We start from the raw sequence: 25368 nt of genomic DNA, 5'->3' as shown, positions 1-25368 counted from the left end.
GTCCAAACAAGAAAACGGTGACGTTTTGTAGATGTTTGGGGATGATCCGGACACAACGTTGATGACTCCTCGGGTCGGTTCGGGACAACTTTCGGACGCACGCGAGGGGGGCTGCGGGCTGACAAGAGAGGTTAGGTTGGACCTGGCGGTAGGTAGTGAGTTGTGTAGACGGTCTCGAGCTGAGAGAAGGGAAGAGAGGAAGGCCCGGCGACTGTTTTCCGGTGACCGAAAACGTCTGACGTTAGACCGGCTATATTGCCGCTATAATTTAACGGTTAGGCTATCAAACGAGCTTCGAATGCGATGAAACTTGGCAGGCGACCTACTAACAACATAACAACACCACATGCCAACTTTCACCCCATTCCGAGAACATTTTCCGGCCACTTATAAAATAATATTTCGGACATGCCGCGGGCGCGTGCAAGTGTGTCTGGGCTCAGAACGGACAACGGACGGAACGAGGAGACCGAGACAGATACATGTTTTGAAAACATGATGATGCAATGCACATGATGACATGATGAAATGCAACACGCAAGCAAATGACCTGGCAATAGCAGCGAATAACTCGAAGACACCTGGCACAACGGTCTCGGGGCGTCACAACACTCCACCTCTACGAGTGGATCTCGGCCCGAGATCTAGAATGGCACCGGAGGGCAAACGGAAGAGAAAGAGGAGAGGTAAAACTAAGTTGCTTCTTTGACAATTGAGTGAAACCAAAGAACCTTGTGAGGTTGTACACATTGAAAGAAAGAATACAACGGAGATGAACAAAGTTGAAAACACTCCGTTAGAAAAGAGGGACAAGGAAGAACAAATTCGGACAACACTCCGGTAGAATGAGATATGAAACTTGATAAGACGAAAAGAACTTGAGCAGAGGACACAACGCTCCAGTTAAATGGATAGGCATGAAAAGAACATGATCTTTGACAAAATGGGATGATGGGTTGAAAAGAGCAACATGACAATGCCTCCGGAACAAAAGAATAGAAGATAGATAATTGAAATAGGAGAATGGAGAAGAAAATGCCAACATCTACCACAAACGAGTTTAAAAAGGCATCTTTAGGAGAAGGGTCGAACGGAGTTGTTGGAAAAACAACAACAAAAAGAATAAGTTTGATATGGTCTTATGGAATACATCTCAAATTATGAGGTGACAACATGCCACTCACGGAAAAAAATTGGATTGGAATGAACAAGGAGACGAGAAAATATTTCACCGGGAGGTTAAAAGAAGAACTTGGGTCACTTATGAGCACCATAGATAGCAACAATGCTTAGGGAAAGCTTTAGGTGACATATAACCCAAGATAATTCAATGACGAGATTGATGGATTTAAAATATCTCATTCTTAATAATATGTGAATCATGAAACATGAACTCAAATTATCAAGAATGACATAATACCACCTCAAAAGATAAGGAAGAACAATTGCACTCCAGATTACAAAATGAAGAATGATTGAGCTCCTTAGAAAAGAATGTTGATGAATGCTTCGAGAAGGAAAAAAAACCTCGATGAACCATCATGTAGAACATCCATGAGGAACTCCGGTAAACAAAATGATGATAAAAGCAAGAGAAGTTGAAAACACAAGGTGAATCCTTGTAATGATTTAGATGAATCTCCGTGGTGATATAATTGCGAGAGGTAGGAACTCCGGGACAAAGATAAGATGAACAATTGAGATCAAGAATTTTGATGAACCTTCGGAATAGGGAATTAAATCACTTGGATGAAACAAAGAATAAGAATTACGTTGTGCGCATCCTTCAACAATTTAATTGCTGACAAGCAATGGATTTGGCCTACTACTTATCCTCGAAGAAAGATTAAGATATATATAGTGCAAACTTGAGAAAGTCTTCAACGATCCACCGGTAGAATTTGAAAAGCACGAATGCATAGATATGATACACAAAGGAAGAAAACTCTTGAACGAACCACCGTAAGAATTGAAAAAGAACGAATAAAACATAACGAAACACCGGGAAGAATGAACAAATGAACGAAGATGCTTGGAAGTATTTAGATCCATGAGAACGAAGAGATCACGAGCCGATTAAAGATCACTTGCATGAAGCACCGGTAAAATTTGGAGAATGATAGCTGAAAGGTGAGAATGAATAAACCTGCATTGATGGACTCCGGATGAACAAACTGAAAGGCTCCTGAATTTCTCTGGATGGATAAAAAGAATTTTCACAATCGAACAATTATGAGAGGATGGCAACAAGCTAGAATCACGAATCTTGAGGAGAGTGGAGCAAAATATAGAGGTAAAAGTCTTCTTTGGTCTTCAAATCTCCGAGAATGACGACGAGAAACACCACCATGAATTATTTAGAAACTCCGGAAGAATGAAAACGAAGAGGTTGAGCCAACGATGAAAAGAATTGTGAAAGATCTAGGAGATGGCATTTGACTGATGATAACTCATTCTTACGTCAAACTTTAAAAGGAATTTAGGATAGCTCCGGGAAAATAAGAAGAGTCAGGTAAGATCCTGGGAAAAGACCTGTGGGTTAGGGCCCACTCAAAAGATACACCGTTGAAAAGATTGCTTGAAAAGGAGAATGCACCGGTTGAATTAAATGGCTTGAATGAGATAACAGACTCGAGATATCTTGAACACACCGGAAAAATGAATAGTGAAGAGTGGATGATTATGAGGTGCACCGGTATGATAAAAGCATTTGAAATACAGAAAAGAATATGATCAACACCGAAAGCTTGAATTAGATCCATCGGAGAAGAAAAATAATGAATAATGGTGAACTAGAAACTTCGTTAAAATCTTCATGAGCATCACCGGATAAGAACATTGAAGGAAAAGAATGGAGAGGCTTCACATCAATAAGATGGATACTCGATTAAGAAATCTGAGTCCTTGAAGAAAACAAGGGAGGGAGGGCGGGAAAACAAAGACAACTTGGGATGGATGAACGAACACCGTTGAGAAAGCTGAGATTGGATCTTGCGGATGTTGAAATGTTCGGATCCACTTGAAGAGAAACACACCGGTGAAAAGGATTGACATGACAATCTCGATTATCATGAAGGATTGGTATTCACATCGGAGTATGAAAACACCATTTGGGGAAGGTATGGAATCAACATTTGACTTCGAAGCAACTCAAATACCACAACTCAAAAACAAAACAAAGGATTGGCTTGCAAAATAAGCCAGAACAAACATATGACTGAGATTTCGTCCGAAGTTTTCGTGGTGGGGCCTACACGGGCTCGATCATACAGCACCATCATGTACAAGGCAGTGCACATGACATATGAAGCGTCCCCGAGTCGGCATAGCCAAGGACTCTTTATGACACAACGAGACCACTGTAAAACCGACCGTGAATAGGCGGACCACTAGACGTCGAACCCCAATTTCATATCATACATATGTCGGAAAGATATCCTAAGAGCTACATGAATTCCCACTTATAAACTCCCGAAACTTTTCGGTTATCCAATCAGGTGTTGGGGATACAGGGGAAGCATAATATCTCACCCAAAACTAACAAATCCTACATCCAGTTGTATCCATCCTTCAACACATAACCAAGAAACCTTCGAAAATCATCTACCTCAACCTTCGAAAAGCATCCGTTATACAAGCTATGGCAATACTCCCGAACTCCCGCCCCAGTACTAGGTGGCGTCGAGGTTATCTCACCAACGAACTGCATAAAAGAGATTTTCGATGTCGGCGTACTAAACTCTGGTATTCCAGAATTGCAACGATAAAATTATGACGACAACACCTCAGAGCTCAACTCCCCGGGACACTTCCACAAAACCCCTGACAGGAGGCACCAAGACAATGTTCTCATCATAAAACCATCGGAACGATTCCAAGATACCCGTGTGATCCTAAATTTTTTTAGTGAAATTTGAGAAGAGAAGAGAAGAGTCAAAACTCTACGTCAGGATGCCTTACCAGAGCGATGAGGAGACTGGGGAGTAAAAAGAATTCCTAAACTCTTCGATATATAATTCCTAAATGACTCAAAACATTTTTCTAGACACAACTCGGCCGCTAAAAACGATCAAGCAATGGGGCTCCTAAGGTCGGGGAAGGCTCTGATTACCAACTTGTAACGCCCTCGATGCGGCTATATCTCCCACGTGTCGAAGCATGACTTAGAGGCATAACCGCACTGAAAGCAATGTCGCAAGAGAGGTAATCTTCACACAACCCATGTAATACATAAGGGAAAAAGATACATGGTTGGCTTACAATCGCAACTGCACACAATACATGAATAAAGCATTACATCATCCAGATACAATCAAGGTCCGACTACGGAACCAAAATAAAAGAAGAACCCCAAATGCGACAAAGGTCCCCGATCGACCCCAACTGGGCTCCACTACTGAACAACTAGAACGAAACAACACAAAGGACAAGATCTTCATCGAGCTCCTTCTTGAGCTTGGTTGCGACACCTGCTCTGTAACATCGGCACCTGCAAACTGGTTTTGGAAGTATCTGTGAGCCACATGGACTCAGCAATCTCGCACCCTCGCGATCAAGACTATTTAAGCTTATGGGTAAGGTAAAAGGTATGAGGTGGAGCTGCAGCAAGCGACTAGTATATATGGTGGCTAAACATACGCAAATGAGAGTGATAAGAGAAGGCAAAGCACGCTCGATAAAAGTATGATCAAGAAGTGATCCTATAGCAACCTACGTCAAGCATAACTCCAACAACCGTGTTCACTTCCCGGACTCCGCTGGAAAGAGACCATCACGATTACACACGCGATTGATTCATTTTAATTAAGTTAAGGTTCAAGTTATCTACAACCGGACTTTAACAAATTCCCATCTGCCCATAACCGCGGGCACGGCTTTCGAAAGTTCAAATCCCTGCAGGGGTGTCCCAACTTAGCCCATGACAAGCTCTCACGGTTAACGAAGGAATAGACCTCCTCCCGAGACGTTCCGATCAGACTCGGTATCCCGGTACAACAAGACATTTCGACAGGGTAAAACTAAACCAGCAACACCGCCCGAATGTGCCGACAAATCCCGATAGGAGTTGCACATATCTCTTTCTCAGGGCACACTTAGATTGTCTTAGGTACGGGTAGGCCAGCACAGAGTTGCCCCTGGTGGCCACCGGCAGCTGACAGGTTGGACTAACACTCAGAGGAGCACTGGCCCGGGGGGGTAAAATAATGATGACCCTCAGGAGCGTGACTCCCAAGGGAAAAGAAAAGGAAATGGTAAAACCAATGTTGGGCATTGTTGGAAAAGCTTTACTTAAGGCGAACTGTCAAGGGGTTCCCATAATAGCCCAACCACGTAAGGGACGCAAAATCCGGGAACATAACACCGATATGATGGAAACTAGGGCGGCAAGAGTGAAACAAAACACCAGGCAAGAGGCCGAGCCTTCCACCCTTTACCAAGTATATAGATGCATTAAGATAACATGACAATATAATGATATCCCAACAAGTATATTAATGTTCCAACAAGGAACGGTCTCCAATCTTCACGTGCAACTAGCAACGCTATAAGAGGGGCTGAGCAAAGCGGTAACATAGCCAATCAATGGTTTGCTAGGACATGGTGGGTTAGAGGTTTGACATGGCAATTTGGGAGTCTTGAAAGCAAGTGGAAGGCATCGTAGCATTGGCATAGCAAAAGAGCGAGCATCTAGCAAAGCAAAGATAGTAGTGATTTCGAGGGTATGATCATCTTGCCTGAAATCCCGCAAGGAAGAAGAACGAGTCCATGAAGAAGACCAACTGACGTAGTCGAACGGTTCCTCACAAACGCGACGTTACCGGAACCAACCCGAAGAAGCAAACACCGGAAAAAGCACACAACATAGTAAACAACCACCACATAGTCATGGCATGATGCGCAAACAAGTATGATGCATGTCCGGTTTAATGAGGCATGGCATGGCAAAGTGCACAAGCAATCCTACAAATTAAATGGAGCTCAATATGCAACTCCGTTGCACATTGACGAAACACCACATTCAAGTTATTTAGATCGATCTCGGTTAGGTACCCAACAATATTAAATGTTGTTAAACATGGCAAGAGGTGAGGCATAACAAAACTACATCATCTAAACAATTTAAATGGGGCCGGATATAACAAATAACGAATCCGGTAAATCCCCATATGCCTATTTAAGGTTTGTTACTGTTCTGCCCTAAACCATATTTTATAGTTATTAAACATGGAAGATGATGCCACCAAGTTAAACTAGGCAAAATTCTACCCCATTTACATATAAAGTTTGTTAGATTCGGAGCTACGGTTAATTAGTTATGAATTAAATCATTTTAACATGGCATAGGAGCAAATTTAACCAAACAACATTTTAAGCATTTTAAACATAGATGAAAGTTGGATATTATTAATCTACACAAAATTCTACGCAACTTTCATGTATAATTCATTTTAAACCGATGCACCAATTGTGAGTTATTATATGCATGTAGCACAAGGGGTTTTCTGTAAAATAGGCAAACACTGGATAAATAGACAAATCGCAGAACGGAAAAAAACGTGACATGGGCCGAATCTGGCTGGCCCAACCGCACAGAGGTCTGAAGGGGGGGGGGGGTTCTCACCATGGGCTTGGCCCAGATCTGTGGAGGAGGCGGCCTAGCAGGGCACGCTGGCCATGGACGGGGTCGGCCCACACGCACGCAAGGAAAGTGGCCCAGGGGGCGGATCTGGGTAGGCGAGGCCGGCCCGTGCTAGCGAAACAGGGAGCGATGCGGTCAACGGGGCGGGCGAGGCGCTTGTCTCACGCGAGCGAGCAGGAACAGGGGAAGCGGGCGCCTGACGAACGTGCCTCTGCTCGTTGCAGAGGAAGCGGAGGCGGGCGACCAGGACGCGGGCTGGCGACGGTGGAGCTTGGCGCGACGACATCAACCGGATCGAGGTGGAAGGAGTCGGTCCCGGAGCGAAGTAGGCGACGCAAGGCGCTGGAGAGACGCTGTCGATGGCGGAGGAGTTCCATGGGCGGCGGCGATGTTCAGTTCCTGCAGGGAGGCGAGGACGACGCCGATGTGCTCGATGGCCACGACGGACGCGGGACTTGAGGAGCTCAGCATGGGAGGCGAAACAAGGGACGGATCCGAGGTGCGGACGAGGTTGCAGGACCCGGGCGCGGGACAACAGCGTCTTGGAGCTTCGGGGGCAGCCATGGCGTCCTGCGAGGCACACAGAGAGAGAGTTGAGAGTGCAGGAGAAAGAAAGAAGAGAAGGAGGGACCGAGGGAGAGGGCTCGGGGTCGGCCTGGAGCTACAGCGTGGAGCCTTCAAGCGGGAGGGCCTATGGGCGCGGAGGAGCTCCACTCCTTTGGATCGAACAGGGAGGAGGAGGTTGTTTGCGGATTTGGAGGGGATCGAGGGATACTCGAAGGAGCTAGCTAGTTGGGTGAGAAGGGGATCTGGGATGATCCCGATGAGAGAGTGGCGGCGGGTGAGGAAAAAGAGGGAGTTGGTCTAGGGTTAGGCTAATATATATAGCGAGTAGGATAGGTTAGGGGCTATCTCGTCCCTCCGATCATAATCAGACGGCCAGAAAAAAAATAGATAGGGAGTCCAAACAAGAAAACGGTGACGTTTTGTACTCCCTCCGTCCTAAAATACTTGTCGGGGAAATGGATAAAATTGGATGTATATATAACTAAAATACGTCTAGGTTCATCCATTTCTCCGACAAGTATTTTAGGACGGAGGGAGTAGATGTTTGGGGATGATCCGGACACAACGGTGATGACTCCCCGGGTCGGTTCGGGACAACTTTCGGACGCGCGCGAGGGGGGCTGCGGACTGACAAGAGAGGTTAGGTTGGACCTCGCGGTAGGTAGTGAGTTGTGTAGACGGTCTCGAGCTGAGAGAAGAGAAGAGAGGAAGGCCCGGCGACTGTTTTCCGGTGACCGAAAACGTTTGACGTTAGACCGGCTATATTGCCGCTATAATTTAACGGTTAGGCTATCAAATGAGCTTCGAATGCGATGAAACTTGGCAGGTGACCTACTAACAACATAACAACACCACATGCCAACTTTCACCCCATTCCGACAACATTTTCCTGCCACTTATAAAATAATATTTCGGACATGCCGCGGGCGCGTGCAAGTGTGTTTGGGCTCAGAACGGACAACGGACGGAACGAGGAGACCGGGACGGATGCAAGTTTTGAAAACATGATGATGCAATGCACATGATGACATGATGAAATGCAACACGCAAGCAAATGACCTGGCAACAGCAGCGAATAACTCGAAGACACCTGGCACAACGGTCTCGGGGCGTCACATTAGTCCAAATAAAAATTATATAAATTGTTACCAAAAGTATGTAAAAGTGGTATGATAATAACATGAAGCAAGCAAAAATTATATATATGTTTGAGACATGTCAGTCCTCGATCTAAACTGAAGGATTCGTCAAATTATCATATTTCTCAATATTGATGACCTTGAAGCTCATCTGGAACTGGTGAGTCATCACCCCATCCAAAAAATAGGGCAGATACATTGCAGGTGGATCACCTCAGTCCTAGGCGGTGTTGATGGCATGCCGCGGATCGTAGATACCCACATCTTCATTTTTAGAGTAAGTATGTTGGTATTTTTAATTTTTTTCCATCTAGGTTTGTCGTCTTGCCTGCTCACTGAACGTTTGTGGGTGACGCCCGGACTGGTATATTGTCTAAGGAGGTAGGTCCTCGGCGGAGGCCGACGCTTATCCTTGGTGTGATAACTAGAGTTCGGTCTTAGGCTACTCATATTTTCAGAGGGAGCAACACATGTATGTCGGTGATGCGGCACCTTGTGAGTGTGTGCACCGGTATCGTTCCTTCGTCTGCCTTAACGGTGAGGCCACTCTTCTGCAATCTTACACAGGTCTTTTGCCCACTGGTAAATGGAAATTGTGTTGTGGTCAACAGCAACGTCCAAATCCTTTAGTAGTTTCTTGCGATAGCTTGGTGGCGCTTTATTTGTCGTCGCACGCTCCATCTTGGTTCTGAGCTCTTGTTCCGCCTGGAAGAGCTCATTCCAGTGATCCTCGAGGTATTGCACATACTCACGAACGCGTTGCTTCTTGCTGGTCAATTTTCTGGCAATCTCGACCAACCTCAACTGCAACAGGTCATGATTTGGGCTTCCAAGCGACTCATTCAAGATGTCATGGTCTGCGAGACTGGGATTGCTTTGAGGCTCGCTTGCGTTGTCTTCAAGGTTGCTATTGTCTCCATTGTTGTTGTTGTCCTCACCTCCCCTTTTGTTATTTCTGTTGTCATTGCCACCTCCCCCGTTGTTCCAATCGGGGGTGCCTACCATATAGATAGCGTAGGTCGAGGTCGCCGTCCACTTGTCCGAGGGCATGGTGGCTGCTCATGGACTGTCCGAAGACTCGCCGATCTCTTCTTCCATTTCTTCAACTTCATCGAAGGCGCTTTCGAGAACTTGACGTTAGCAACGAGATGGGTGGTGGGCGGGTTAAAAAATCTAGCTTTCGCAGGGACTCTTAGATCCAATCATACACCAAGACCGGGTTGTACGTGTTGGGATCTATGGTAGGGTGCATCAACTGCAAATTAAAATTTCCTACACGCAGAACAACCAAGAACATGCTACGGGAGATGGATCACAGTTCGTTACCACTAGACGCGCAGTGCCGTGCAGCGGAAGAAGAGTTGGGGCAGCGCGTCCGCGTGGATCATCTCCTCCTCGTCCGATCTCCCTCGTACAACCGGTGGTCGGTTCCCACGTACAGGTTCACCGGAGTGGCGCAAGTGCACCGCCTATAACGGTATCCGCGCGTGCAGGAGGAACGTCATGCAGTGGACTCCTAGGTCCGATCACACAACCGTCGGCAAGTGGAGGTGTCTATTTGCAACACATGCAAAACCCTAGTGACAGCGCCGAAGCCATCAACCGTGTGAGTGTGCGGCACCTCCACTATATATATAGGCGTCCGTCACGGGCTCAACACTTGGGCCTCGCACGGACCCTAAAGCCCATAAGTCTACTCGGCCACAATCCGAATACAGTTCGGATCATGTCCAACCAGTGTCCTCGGATCCGACCTCGTAGGTTCCTTCCCTTAAGCACGCGACCCCTTAGGTTCAAGTCGGCTTGGTTGCAGTTCGGATCACCTCCGAACTGCATGGTTGGTAGCGGCCTCTAGCAAGGCATGCCGAACACCAAGCAGACTATGAAGCTGGTTAGCGAACCTGTACATCACACTTCCATTTCTTTTGCCACACGATATATGTTGTCGAGCTCAAGGCGAGTCTGTCATCCTTGTGCTAGCCCGACCTCTTTCTCGTTCCAGTGATGCCGACCACAAACCGGATTATCTCATAATCCTTGTTGCATGGCCATGCTTATCCTGGTCGGATCACATGAGGGGCCCAGAGTATATCTCTCCTGATCGGAGGGGCAAATCCCTTCTTGCTCAACCACGTCTCGCAGCATGGTTCTGGACAAACCCGAAACCTACCTTTATAACTACCCAGTTACGGAGTAGTGTTTGGTCAGCCCAAAGCAAGTCTGTCACCATCCCGAGTACATGCGTCAGCTTAGGTCTTAGGACATAGAACATATGTTGTACTAGAGACTCACAGATGACATATCGTTGCGTCTCATAGTTGGGTCTGTCCAACTTGGATCCGACTACGTCGAATCCAACCAGATCCTTCCTAGTCCATATTATCCGGTTAGCATCCAATGCTCCATGGCTAGTGAGACCAAGCCATTGACCATGTCATATGCTAGTCTAGTTGGCTACGCGTCCACACAACCCTTTCGACTAGGGACCTTTTAGGATAGTCGTCATACAATGCATAGTTCCACAAACAAGTCACGTACTTGCTGATACACATCATTGATAATGTCCAGGGACCATCTTTATTCATAAACACATAGGAAATATCATCATACATGATTGCCTCTAGGGCATATCTCCAACAGTCTCTTACTTTCGCTAGAGTCAATCAAATAGACATCGAATGCCCATAGCTCTAACGTGCCCCTCATGCTTGGGTTGTGGAAGCGGCTTAGTCAACGGATCCGCAACATTTGCATCCGTGTGAATTTTGCATAACTCTACATCACCACTCTTTGCGATCGTTCGTATCAGGTGATATTTCCGATCTATGTGTCTGACCTTGTGGTGATTCCTCGGCTCCTTGGCTTGTGCGATGGCACCAGAATTATCACAATAAAGGTCCAACAGTTTTACCGAGGCTGGGAAAATACCAAGATCATCCAGAAAGTTCCGGATCCAAACACCTTCCTTTGCAGCTTCACAAGCCGCAATCTATTCGGCTTTTGTAGTAGAATCGGCCACCGTATCTTTCTTGGAACTCATCCAGCTCACTTGTGACGCCCCCGATTTGACCGTACACTAATCATACACACAAACGTGTACGATCAAGATCAGGGACTCACGGGAAGATATCACAACACAACTCTACAAATAAAAATTAAGTCATACAAGCATCATATTACAAGCCAGGGGCCTCGTAGGCTCGAATACAAGAGCTCGATCATAGACGAGTCAACGGAAGCAACAATATCTGAGTACAGACATAAGTTAAACAAGTTTGCCTTAAGAAGGCTAGCACAAACTGGGATACAGATCGAAAGAGGCGCAGGCCTCCTGCCTAGGATCCTCCTAAACTACTCCTGGTCGTCGTCAGTGGGCTGCACGTAGTAGTAGGCACCTCCCAAGTAGTAGTAGTCGTCGTCGATGGTGGCATCTGGCTCCTGGGCTCCAACGTTTGGTCGCAGCAATCGGGTATAGAAAGGGGAAAAGAGGGAGCAAAGCAACCGTGAGTACTCATCCAAAGTACTCGCAAGCAAGGAGCTACACTACATATGTAAGCATTGGTATCAAAATGGAATAAGGGTATCATATGTGGACTGAACTGTAGAATGCCGGAATAAGAGGGGGATAGCTAGTCCTATCGAAGACTACGCTTCTGGCCACCTCCATCTTGCAGAATGTAGAAGAGAGTAGATGGTAAGTTCACCAAGTAGCATCATGTAGCATAATCCTAACCGATGATCCTCCCCTCGTTGCCCTATGAGAGAGCGATCACTGGTTGTATCTGGCCCTTGGAAGGGTGTGTTTTATTAAGTATCCAGTTCTAGTTGTCATAAGGTCAAGGTACAACTCCAAGTCGTCCTGTTACCGAAGATCACGGCTATTCGAATAGATTAACTTCCCTGCAGGGGCGCACCACATTTCCCAACACGCTCGATTCCCTTTGTCCGGACACACTTTTCTGGGTCATGCCTGGCCTCGGAAGATCAACACGTCACAGTCCTACCTAGGAACAATAGAGAGGTCAGCATGCTGGTCTAAATCCTATGGCGCAGGGGTCTGGGCCCATCGCCCTTTGCACACCTGCACGTTGCGAACGCGGCCGGAAGCAGAACTAGCCCCCTTAATACAAGAGCAGGCTTACGGTCCAATCCAGCGCGCGCCGCTCAGTCGCTGACGTCACGAAGGCTTCGGCTGATACCACGACGTCGAGTGCCCTTAACTGTTTCCGCGTAGATGGTTAGTGCATATAGGCCAGTGGCCAAACTCAGATCAAATACCAAGATCTCGTTAAACGCGTTATCTTGAAATAACCGCGAACTCGACCAAGGCCAGGACCACTTCTCTCCTAGGTGGTCTCAACCTGCCCTGTCGCTTCGCCACAAAGATCCACACAAAGTGCCTTCGGGAAAGTATGTCCTTCCAGCCCCCAATTCGTGAATCAACCGCGGGTACTCCTCGAGCCAACCCGACTTTAGTCATCACATGCCTCGATGATTTGTGTTATCAACGGTAACTTTATTGCCCTCCCTCCAACACAAACTTGTTCGTGTTTGGTGTAGTACATTGATTTCCTTTTTATCTAGCTTGTGATATGTTCTCCCTTGGAGTAATACCATCTTTTATGTCGAGGATGTTGTGAGGATTGCTCCACCTCTTAAGAATTCTTGGTATAGTGATACTGCTCACCATCGCCATTCTTTCTCACGTTGTTTCTAACTGAAATGCCGACAAATGGTCTGTGATGTGTAAAATTCAAAAATTCTAGCAACCTTATTGCTTTGACATTAATGGTCGATGGCTTCATTCTAAGTCTATTGCTTATTTGAATCTATTCGAATAGCCATGATATTCGGTAACAGGACGACTTGGAGTTGTACCTTGACCTTATGACAACTAGAACCGGACACTTAATAAAACACACCCTTCCAAGGGCTAGATACAACCGGTGATCGTTCTCTCACAGGGCGATGAGGGGAGGATCATCGGTTAGGATTATGCTACATGATGCTACTTGGTGAACTTACCATCTACTCTCTTCTACATTCTGCAAGATGGAGGTGGCCAGAAGCGTAGTCTTTGATAGGACTAGCTATCCCCCTCTTATTCTGGCATTCTGCAGTTCAGTCCACATATGATACCCTTATTCCATTTGATACCAATTCATACATATGTAGTGTAGCTCCTTGATTGCGAGTACTTTGGATGAGTACTCACGGTTGCTTTGCTCCCTCTTTTTTCCCCTTTCTATACCCGATTGCTGCGACTAGACGTTGGAGTCCAGGAGCCAGACGCCACCATCGACGATGACTACTACTACTCGGGAGGTGCCTACTACTACGTGCAGCCCGCTGGCGATGACCAGGAGTAGTTTAGGAGGATCCCAGGCAGGAGGCCTGCGCCTCTTTCGATCTGTATCCCAGTTTGTGCTAGCCTTCTTAAGGCAAACTTGTTTAACTTATGTCTGTACTCAGATATTGTTGCTTCCGCTGACTCGTCTATGATCGAGCTCTTGTATTCGAGCCTACGAGGCCCTTGGCTTGTAATATGATGCTTGTATGACTTATTTTTATTTGTAGAGTTGTGTTGTGATATCTTCCCGTGAGTCCCTGATCTTGATCGTACACGTTTGTGTGTATGATTAGTGTACGGTCAAATCAGGGGCGTCACATCACTGCTCCTTCGTTCATGACGTACACGAATCCGGACTGTGATCGACAATCATCTCTGTCGGTTTGGAAACTAGCATCGGCGTAACCCCTTACGACGAGCTCTTCCTCACCTCCATAAACTAGGAACATCTCTTTATCCTTTTCAGGTACTTCAAAATAGTCTTTACCGCTGCCCAGTGACTCTCACCTGGGTTAGCCTGGTATCTACTTGTTAGGCTTATTGCAAAAGCAACATCGGGCCGCGTACATATCATGGCATACATGATGGATCCGATTGCCGAGGTATATGGAATCCTACTCATCCTGCTTCGCTCATTAGATGTCGAAGGACTCTGAGTCTCGCTTAGCCTTATACCATGTGAGAGTGGCAAGAACCCTTTCTTTGCCTCACTCACGTTGAACCGCTTCAACACTTTATCTATGTACGTGCTCTGGCTTAAGCCGAGCAGCCTCCTTGATCTATCTCTATAGATCTTAATGCCTAAAATGTACATTGCCTCACCAAGGTCCTTCACCGGAAACTTGCCATTTAATGACTCCTTGACCGAGTTCAGCATCGAAATATCATTTCCGATCAGTAGTATGTCATCCACATACAAGATCAAAAACACTATCGAGCTCCCACTTAACTTCTTGTATAAACAAGAGTCCTCTTCGCTTTTGATGAAGCTGAAACCAGTGACGACCTCATCAAAATGAATGTTCCAGCTCCGAGATGCTTGCCTCAACCCATAAATGGATCTCTTGAGCTTGCATACCTTACTAGTGCTAGTCAGATCGACAAAACCCTCGGGCTGTATCATATACACGTCCTCGGTTAAATTTCCATGAAGGAAAGCCGCCTTGACATCCATCTGTCATATCTCTGAAGGAAATATGCCCTAGAGGCAATAATAAAGTTATTATTTATTTCCTTATATCATGATAAAAGTTTGTTATTCATGCTAGAATTGTATTAACCGGAAACATAATACATGTGTGAATACATAGACAAACAGAGTGTCACTAGTATGCCTCTACTTGACTAGCTCGTTAATCAAAGATGGTTATGTTTCCTAACCATGGACAAAGAGTTGTTATTTGATTAACGGGATCACATCATTAGTTGAATGATCTGATTAACATGACCCATTCCATTAGCTTAGCACCCGATCATTTAGTATGTTGCTATTGCTTTCTTCATGACTTATACATGTTCCTATGACTATGAGATTATGCAACTCCCGTTTGCCGGAGGAACACTTTGTGTGCTACCAAACGTCACAACGTAACTAGGTGATTATAAAGGTGCTCTACAGGTGTCTCCAAAGGTACATGTTGGGTTGGCGTATTTCGAGATTAGGATTTGTCACTCCGATTGTCGGAGAGGTATCTCTGGGCCCTCTCGGTAATGCACATCACTGAAGCCTTGCAAGCATTGCAACTAATGAGTTAGTTGCGGGATGATGTATTACGGAACAAGTAAAGAGACTTGCCGGTAACAAGATTGAACTAGGTATGGGATACCGACGATCGAATCTCGGGCAAGTAACATACCGATGACAAAGGGAACAACGTATGTTGTTATGCGGTCTGACTGATAAAGATCTTCGTAGAATATGTAGGATCCAATATGAGCATCCAGGTTCCGCTATTGGTTATTGACCGGCGACATGTCTCAGTCATGTCTACATTGTTCTCGAACCCGTAGTGTCCGCACGCTTAAGGTTTCGATGACAGTTATATTATGAGTTTATGAGTTTTTATGTACCGAAGTTAGTTCGGAGTCCCGGATGTGATCACGGACATGACGAGGAGTCTCGAAATGGCCGAGACATAAAGATTGATATATTGGACGGCTATATTCGGACACCGGAAGTGTTCCGGGGAAGTTTCGGATAAAACCGGAGCACCGGGGGGTTACCGGAACCCCCCCCCCCCCGGGGGGGTTAATGGGCCTCATGGGCCTAAAGTGGAGAAGAGGAAGGGATGCTAGGGCAGGCTGCGCGCCCCCTCTCCCCCTAGTCTGAATTGGACAAGGAGGGAGGGGCGGCGCGCCCCCTTTTCCTTCTCTCCTTCCCCCTCTCCTACTTGGACAAGGAAAGGGAGGGGAGTCCTACTCCCGGTAGGAGTAGGACTCCTCCTGCGCGCCTCCTACTAGGGCCGGCCGCACCCCCCCTTGGATCCTTTATATACGGAGGCAAGGGGCACCCCTAGAGACACAAGTTGATCCACGTGATCATATTCTTAGCCGTGTGCGGTGCCCCCTTCCACCATAGTCCTCGATAATATTGTAGCGGTGCTTAGGCGAAGCCCTGCGACGGTAGTACATCAAGATCGTCACCACGCTGTCATGCTGGCGGAACTCTTCCCTGACACTTTGCTGGATCGGAGTCCGGGGATCGTCATCGAGCTGAACGTGTGCTAGAACTCGGAGGTGTCGTAGTTTCCGTGCTTGATCGGTCGGGCCGTGAAGACGTACGACTACATCAACCAAGTTAACGCTTCCGTTGTCGATCTACAAGGGTACGTAGATCACACTCTCCCCCTCTCGTTGCTATGCATCACCATGATCTTGTGTGTGCGTAGGATTTTTTTTGAAATTACTACGTTCCCCAACAATCTCGTAATCGAAATATGCAGCTATAGCTAGTACGATCCTCACCGACTTCGGCATCGCTACCGGCGAGTAAGTCTCGTCGTAGTCAATTCCTTGAACTTGTCCATAACCCTTAGCGACAAGCCGAGCTTTGTGGATCTGAACATTTCCATCCACATCGGTTTTCTTCTTAAAGATCCATTTGCAACCAATGGCCGTTACGCCAGGTGGCGGATCAACCAAGTCCCAAACTTGATTCTCATCCATGGACTTTAACTCGGATCTCATGGCCTCCAGCCATGCCTCGGAATCTGGTCTCACCATCGCTTCCGCATATGTGGTCGGCTCGTCGCTTTCTAGCAACAATACATCGCGCACTCTGCACAATCTTTCCGACCTCCGTGGTTCCGGTGCCGCTTCCACTACGGGTTCCCTGACTGACTCCGGTATGATCTCATCACTAGCTGAGCCGTCCCCGAGTGGTCCTCGAATTTCTTCGAGTCGGACCGTCCTCCCACTGGCCTCCCGACTGAGAAACTCTTTATCAAGGAAAACCCCGTTCCGAGCAACAAACACTTTATTCTCTTCCCGGTTGTAGAAGTTATATCCCAAAGTTTCCCTCAGATATCCCACGAATATGCATTTATCCGACTTGGGTGTAAGCTTGTCTGACATAAGTTTCTTGACAAATGCTTCACAACCCCGAATCTTTAGAAAAGACAAACTGGGACTCTTCCCGGTCCACATCCCATGTGGCGTCTTGTCTACGGATTTTGATGGTACCCTGTTAAGTGTGAAAGCTGTCGTTTCTAGAGCATATCCCCAGAATGACAAGGGTAAATCCGACTTGCTCATCATAGATCGAACCATGTCCAACAAGGTGCGATTCCTCCGTTCTGATACACCATTTCTCTGTGGCGTACCTGAAGGTGTGAGCTGAGGTACTATACCTCTGCTTTTCAGATGATCATCAAACTCCTGGCTCATGTACTCACCTCCACGATCAGATCGCAGAAGTTTTATAGTCTTGACGAGCTGATTCTCCACCTCGTTTTGAAACTCTTTGAACTTTTCAAAAGTCTCTGACTTGTGCCTCATCAAAAAGATATATCCGTATATACTCAAGTCGTCGGTAAAAATCACGAAGTACTGATAGCCACCTCTAGCAGTTGTGCTCATTGGTCCACACACATCACTGTGTATCAGTTCCAACAGCTCAGATGCCCTCTCGCAACTCTTTGCGAAAGAAGACTTAGTCATCTTGCCGAGCAAGCATGGTTCGCATGTCTCGAACGACCCAAAGTCGGTCGAAGTTAGGAGTCCATCATCATGGAGCTTCTTCATGCGTTTCAGACTAATGTGTCCAAGCCGACAATGCTAGAAGTATGTCTTATCTCATTGGGCTTATGCCTCTTGACATTCACGTTATAGACCAGTTCCTCTTCTAGATTCAATATAAATAACCCATCAACAATAGGTGCATAGCCGTGGAACATACAATTCAAATAAATCGAACAACCATTGTCCTTTAAATTGAATTCATAACTCTGACTCATCAAGCATGAGGCAGAAATAATGTTCCGACTAAGTGCAGGAATGTAATAACAATTATTTCCAAAATAAATCCAGAAGGAAGCTGGAGCTGCATCGTGCCGACCTCCAACGTAGCAACTCTTGCTTTGTTGCCGACCCTGATGTCAATCTCCCCTTGTGCCACACGCCTAGTTCTTACCAGCCCCTGCATTGAGTTGCAAATATGAACAACCGATCCGGTATCAAATACCCAAGAGCTACTAGGTATGTCAGCAAGGTAAATGTCTATAACATATGCAACAAGTGTACCTTTGCCTGAAGCAGCATTCCCGGCCTTCTTGCCATGCTCTGCAAGCCACTTGCTACAGTTCCTCTTCCAGTGACCAGTTTCCTTGCAATGATAGCAAATGGTCTTTGAGTCCGGTCCAGACTTCGGCGCAGCGGCAAAGGTTACCATCTCCGTGCCCTTTGCCTTAGCCTTCTTCTTAGACCAACTCTTCTTGAACTTAGCCGATTTCTGCACCATCAACACTTGATGCGTGCCTTTCTTAATATCCTGCTCTGCCACTTTGAGCATCCCATGCAATTCAGTGAGCTTCTTATCCATGCCATGCATATGATAGTTCGAGATGAACGTCCCATAGCTGGGCGGAAGAGAACCCAGAACTGCATCAGTAGCCAGCTCATCCAAGAGCGGGAAGCCCAACCGATCCAAAGCTTGCACATATCCGATCATCTTGATCACATGCGGGCTCAGTGGATCACCTTCCTTCAGCTTACAATCCATCAAGGATCGCCAGACGTTGAACCTTTCGGTCCTAGCCTGCACCTGAAACATGCTCTTGAGACTCTCGATCATATCGAAAGCCCCAACGTCTTCGAAATGCTGCTGCAAATCGGGCTCCATACAAGCCAGCATGAGGCAGCTGATCTCGTTTGATTCATCAACGAGTTTCTGGTAGGCATTCTTGGTTGTGGTACTAGCATTATCGGCAGGTTCCTCTGGAAGCGGATCCTCTAGAACATGTTCCTTTTTATCATGCTTGAGAACAATTCTCAAATTTCTATACCAGGTAGTAAAGTTTGTTCCATTCAGTTTATCCTTTTCCAGAATTGATTTCAATGCAAAGTTGGGTTGAGCAGGTGGTGCCATTGATCTACAACAGAAAAATATGCAATCACTAAGCAATGTGTTTATGTAGAGTAATTCTAGCCTTAAACAGAAATACTCCCACTGAAGTCAGCATCCCTCCGCAAACTCTCAGTGATTCAGGATCCGACTAGCACATGCGACTAGTGAGCTTTAGCATCACTGCTAGACAACATGCCTATCCGGTAAGCAACTCCTTGCTAATCGTATCTCTATACGACTCCTGTCGGTCGGGTAGGTATCTCATACCCCGGCTCCCGACCTCTTTTGCCACAAGGCCCAAAACCGTTTTGATAGCCTTGTCAAGTCAACCTAATGCAGTGCATGTCCGTGTCCGACACGAACCCTTCAGTTCAAGGACACCTAGCAGCACCCCAATTTTATGAGCCCACTACTAGACGTACTTGACGTGCGAAGGTGCAACATCGGGGATGGCAATTCGCTTGATATTCATGAGGGATCTTTCTATCATTCTAACATGCATAGAAAACAAGAAAGCATAACAATCACAAATAAACACATATTGTGAAATAGTATGGCTCCTTCATGGATGTTCTTCCAGGTCGGCTCCGACTCCGATGACCATCTAGAAACTCCATCTTGTTTGTCACGCCGGGACGCCAAGCCACCAACCTGATCTCTATTATCCAACTACTACAACTAGTAATGAATTTTACATAGAGTCACAAGTCAACACGCAGGTCGTTATACAATATAATAACAGCACTTTGGCTCCTGCCGGCTGACAAACATGACACGCAGGCCATGTATAATTTACACACATGCATCACATACACATGAGCCATACTATTCACATCAAACCCTGCAAAAAAAGTTATGCATAGAATCGTATTCTACCGGTTTGAGTGATCGTGTATGAAATACAAGGCACTACGCACACGGCAGTCCCCGATGGCAGATAACCGACCGGTAGGGGTAGATCGTGTCACGACCTCATCGATCCCAATCAACAGAAAATATAACCACATCGATCCACATGTGCAGTTGATCTCATCAACCGTGCACACAGCCAATCTTATCAATGACAACAGATCTCATCTATTGCCTCCTCATATCTAATATGCATATGATCTGAATCTAAATCCTATAACCTGGCTCTGATACCACTGTTGGGATCTACGGTAGGGTGCATCGACTGCAAATTAAAATTTCCTACGCGCAGAACAACCAAGAACATGCTACGGGAGATGGATCACAGTTCGTTACCACTAGACGTGTAGTGTCGTGCAGCAGAAGAAGAGTTGGGGCAGCGCGTCCGCGTGGATCGTCTCCTCCTCGTCCGATCTCCCTCGTACAACCGGTGGTCGGTTCCCACGTACAGGTTTGCCGGAGCGGCGCAAGCGCACCGCCTCTAACGGTATCCCGCGTGCAGGAGGAACGTCATGCGGCGGACTGCTAGGTCCGATCACACAACAGTCGACGAGTGGAGGTGTCTATTCGCAACACATGCTAACGCTAGTGACAACGCCGAAGCCATCAACCGCGTGAGTGTGCGGCACCTCCACTATATATATAGGCGTCCGTCACGGGCTCAACACTTGGGCCTCGCACGGACCCTAAAGCCCATAAGTCTACTCGGCCACAATTCGAATACAGTTCTGATCACATCCGACCAGTGTCCTCGGATCCGACCTCGTAGGTTCCTTCCCTTAAGCGCACGACCCCTTAGGTTCAAGTTGGCTTGATCGCACTTCGGATCACCTCCAAACTGCACAGTTGGTAGCGGCCTCTAGCAAGGCATGCCGAGCACCAAGCAGACTATGAAGCTGGTTAGCGAACATGTACATCACACTTCCATTCCTTTTGCCACACGATATATGTTATCGAGCTCAAGGCGAGTCTGTCATCCTTGTGCTAGCCCGACCTCTTTCTCGTTCCAGTGATACCGACCACAAACCGGATTATCTCATAATCCTTGTCGCATGGCCATGCTTATCCTGGTCGGATCACACGAGGGGCCCAGAGTATATATCTCCTGATCGGAGGGGCAAATCCCTTCTTGCTCAACCACGTCTCGCAGCATGGTTCTGGATAAACCCGAAACCTACCTTTATAACTACCCAGTTACGGAGTAGTGTTTGGTCGGCCCAAAGCAAGTCTGTCACCATCCCGAGTACATGCGTCAGCTCAGGTCTTAGGACATAGAACATATGTTGTACTAGAGACTCATAGATGACATATCGCCGCGTCTCATAGTTGGGGCTGTCCGACTCGGACCTTATCTCGACTCGGATCCGACTACGTCGAATCCGACCAGATCCTTCCAAGTCCATATTATCCGGTTAGCATCCAACGCTCCATGGCTAGTGAGACCAAGCCATCGACCGTGTCATATGTTAGTCTAGTTGGCTGCGCGTCCACACAGCCCTTTCGACTAGGGACCTTTTAGGACAGTCATCATACAATGCATAGTCCCACAAACAAGTCACGTACTTGCTGATACACATCATTGATAATGTCCAAGGACTATCTTTATTCATAAACACATAGGAAATATCATCATACATGATTGCCTCTAGGGCATATCTCCAACAGTACAAAATCGTGAGCTTCTAAATTTGATCTACCATCTCATTTAGAAGAAGTTTATGATGCTCTTCTTGGGCATGATCTGACACCAAGACAAGAGGACGCTTCTCCAAGATCCGATCTGACATGGATCTCAGTTCTTTACTTTCCACTATGGCCTGATCTAATATTCAGACCATAGGGAACTATTTTGGAACTGAGGGATCATAGCGTGATCTTCATATTTACCCTGCAACTAGAACCCATGTCTCATTGGGTCATAGGTTCTTCCCTTAAAAAGGTTCAGAAGAACACAAGTTGTAAAGTTTGAACATCTTAAAATGTACTCCCTCTGTCTGTAAAGAAATACTTCCTCAGTTCCACAATGTAGTATGTATAATTAATCAGAAAAATCAAAGTTTACAAATTTTGACCAAGTTTCTAGAGAAACACGTATACATATAGAATATCAATACATATCACTAGATATATGACAAGACGTATTTTCATATTGTATATAGCTGGTATTGTAGTTATAAACGTTTTTCTCTGCAAACTTAGTCAAAGTTTGTAAAATTTAACTTTTCAGAAAATTCATATGCACTACATTACGAAACTGATGGAGTATAAGAGTGTTTAGATCACTTCACAGAGGGAGTAGTACCTGGAGTGAAAGAAAATGGAGACCGGCCTGGCTTCATGACCGAGCAAGTAGATCAACCTTCTGTGCTCGCGACTCAGATTACTGCATTCGGCATCACAAGTGATACCAGATCTGTTCAGAAACCAACGGGGGCCAGTTGTGCACTTTCTGAACTTGCATCTGGAGAAGATATTGCTGCCCGCCTCGCATGGGCTGATCCACCCTGACCCAGCTCACACTTTCCAACAGCAAGTCGGCAATACAAAATTGCATCTAAAGGTAAGGCACGGGCAACTATCCACCGAGAGTGTGCTCATCTGATCGTTGACCCAACCTCCCTATCCCACCCACTCTTTTATGGCTTCACTTTCGCAGCCAGGACATTGCTGATCATGGACATTGCACTAGCAGATAAATATTCCCGGCGCTTGTCTTCTCCTGCTCCAACCCAATCCCAAATTCGCATTGGCTTCTTCTTCTTCCATATACAACTCTACTCTGTGCTCTTCACTCTGTCTACTTCCATTTTCAAGAATTCATACTCAGATCCTGAGTCTCTGAGCAGAAGTATCACTGGAGGGAGCTAGCGAGCTAGCTAGCCGCACGATGGCGATGGCAGGTGGGCGTATTGTGACGATGTGCATGGCGGCTGCGGCGCTGCTGGTCTCTTTGACCGGCGGCGCGGGCGTGGCGGCGGCCTCAGCGAAGGAGCTACGGCAAGGCTTCTCGGCCGCCCACGACACGTCCTACTCGCACTTCCAGCCGGTGCTCACCGACCCCACCGGCGTCTTCGCCCTCGGCTTCCTCCGCGTCAACTCCACCACGCTCGACCTCGCCGTCCTCCACCTCCCTTCCGCTTTCCCCCTCTGGCGAGCCATGCCGGACCGCCCCGCGCCGTGGTCCGCGGCCGCGTCCCTCTCCTTCAACGGCAGCCTGGTGCTCACAGACGGCGCCACCAACCAAGTGATCTGGTCCACCGCCGCGGCGGCCGGCGACCGCGCCGTTCTCCTCAACACGTCCAACCTTCAGATTCAGAGCAGCGGTTCGCCCGTTGCCGTGTGGCAAAGCTTCGACTACCCTTCGGACACCATTGTCCAGGGCCAGAACCTCACCTCATCGGCGGCGCTTCACTCCATCGACCAGCGATTCGCCATGCGGCTCGGGAGCAACTACTTCGCGCTCTACGTGGAGCCGCCACCGTTGTCGTCGGGCAGCGTCGCCGCCGCCATGTACTCCAAGCACACGGCTCTGGAGGCCAAGGCCCGGATCGTGGCCGGCGGCGGCCCGATATACGTGCGCGTGGAGCCTGACGGTTACCTCGGCATGTACCAGAAGGAGGGAGCCCCCGCCGACGTCATGTCCTTCGACACCTTCAACCACGGCGTCCGCGCTCTCCGCCGCATGACTCTCGAGCCCGACGGCAACCTCCGCGCCTACTACTGGGACGGGTCCCGGTGGGTGCTCGACTACACCACCATCACCGACTCGTGCGAGCTGCCCACCACCTGCGGCGCCTACAGCGTCTGCGTGCCGCCCAGCGGCCGGTGCGCGTGCCTGGCCAACGCCACCGACGGCCCGGGCTGCGCCGCCCCCTCCGTCGGGAGCGGGCTGTGCGGCACCACGGGCGGCGAGGTTGGCGGGCTGTACTCGGAGGTGCGGAGACACGGCGTGGAGCCGGCGAACAAGGAGCTGCTGGGGTTCGAGCACGCGCCGTCCGCGGGAGACTGCGAGGCGCTGTGCGCGCGCAACTGCAGCTGCTGGGGCGCGGTGTACAGCAACGGGACGGGCTACTGCTACCTCATGGACTACCCGGCGCAGCTGATGGTGGCCGCCGACGAGAAGAAGCTGGGCTACTTCAAGGTGAGGAGCGTGGGAGAGGCGGCTGCGCGCGGCGGGAGGGCGACCGGCGTCAAGGCGGCGCTGCTTGCGGTCGGCGTCGCGGTGGTGGCTGCCGCCGCTGCGTTCGGGGCGTACAGGGTGTGGGACAGGAGGCGCCGTGCGGCAGCGGAGACGCGGCAGCATTTGGGCGCCGACGGTGATGGGCTCTCGCCGGGTCCCTACAAGAATCTGGGATCCTTTAGCTCCGTCGAGCTCTCCAGCAGCTTCAACTCCTTGCGGAGGTAGCCAGCCAGGATGGTGAGATCCAGCAACCAGATCGGCACGACGTACGGGAAAGATACACGGCAGCACGGGTGAGGGAAGTAGGCTCGACGGCGCCCGCTGATCGGTGAAGAAAACTAATCCGACACGGTCGGCGGTGTCTGGGCGAGAAAAAACTGCCAATCTGGTCAGGGCGGCATCTGCTGGAGGCGAACGTTTGGTCTATGGAGACATATGTCCTTGTTATCAAATCCGTCAATAAGTGCATCGCGATTGACAGATAAAGTAGCGGTTCAGCATATACGATGTGAAGGACAAGTTCGAAAAGGGAATATACAGCAGAAGAACAGTGCTGTACTAGGCCGGGAACAGGTCTGCACAGGATCTGATAGCAGGCAAGACGCGTTTTCCATCCTGCATGCATAAATGTTGTACGGCTAGAACAATTCACCTTTTTGGAGAACCGAGATCGTTGTCAGAGACCTGTAGTCAAGGTAGCTTGGTTAGTGGCGATAGGAAAGTAACTAAATTGTCAAGTTTAGCAGCGATAGGTAGGAAATGGAAATAAGTAAGATAGTTGTGAATAGTAAGTGAAATTATATACGGAATGAATAACATTATTTTACTGAGGAGATTTTAGAAAACATATTCAGAGTTACTAACATGATGTTAAATGAAAAAAAAACTGATGGTTTGTGAAACGACTAGCATAAAATCATTGAAAAAGTAAGAGTAATGGTTAGCAGGTTTACAAAAGAAGATAAGGCTGGTCACAATGGGGAGGAACTTAGGAGTAACATCACACACTCCAATACAACT

General features: G+C 47.7%; 1 protein-coding gene across 1 annotated transcript; it reads left to right on the top strand.

Moving 5' to 3' along the window:
- The first annotated feature begins 22610 nt into the window (after positions 1-22610).
- Positions 22611-25207, top strand: LOC123148572 (PAN domain-containing protein At5g03700-like). Its single transcript, XM_044568008.1, has one exon. The coding sequence runs from the start codon at positions 23056-23058 to the stop codon at positions 24571-24573; it is 1518 nt and encodes a 505-aa protein (XP_044423943.1). The 5' UTR covers positions 22611-23055; the 3' UTR covers positions 24574-25207.
- The last annotated feature ends 161 nt before the right edge of the window (positions 25208-25368 follow it).

Source organism: Triticum aestivum, chromosome 7A (genome assembly GCF_018294505.1).
Source record: "Triticum aestivum cultivar Chinese Spring chromosome 7A, IWGSC CS RefSeq v2.1, whole genome shotgun sequence".
NCBI classification, from domain to species: domain Eukaryota; kingdom Viridiplantae; phylum Streptophyta; class Magnoliopsida; order Poales; family Poaceae; genus Triticum; species Triticum aestivum.
This window is presented reverse-complemented; position numbering and strand designations above follow the sequence as displayed.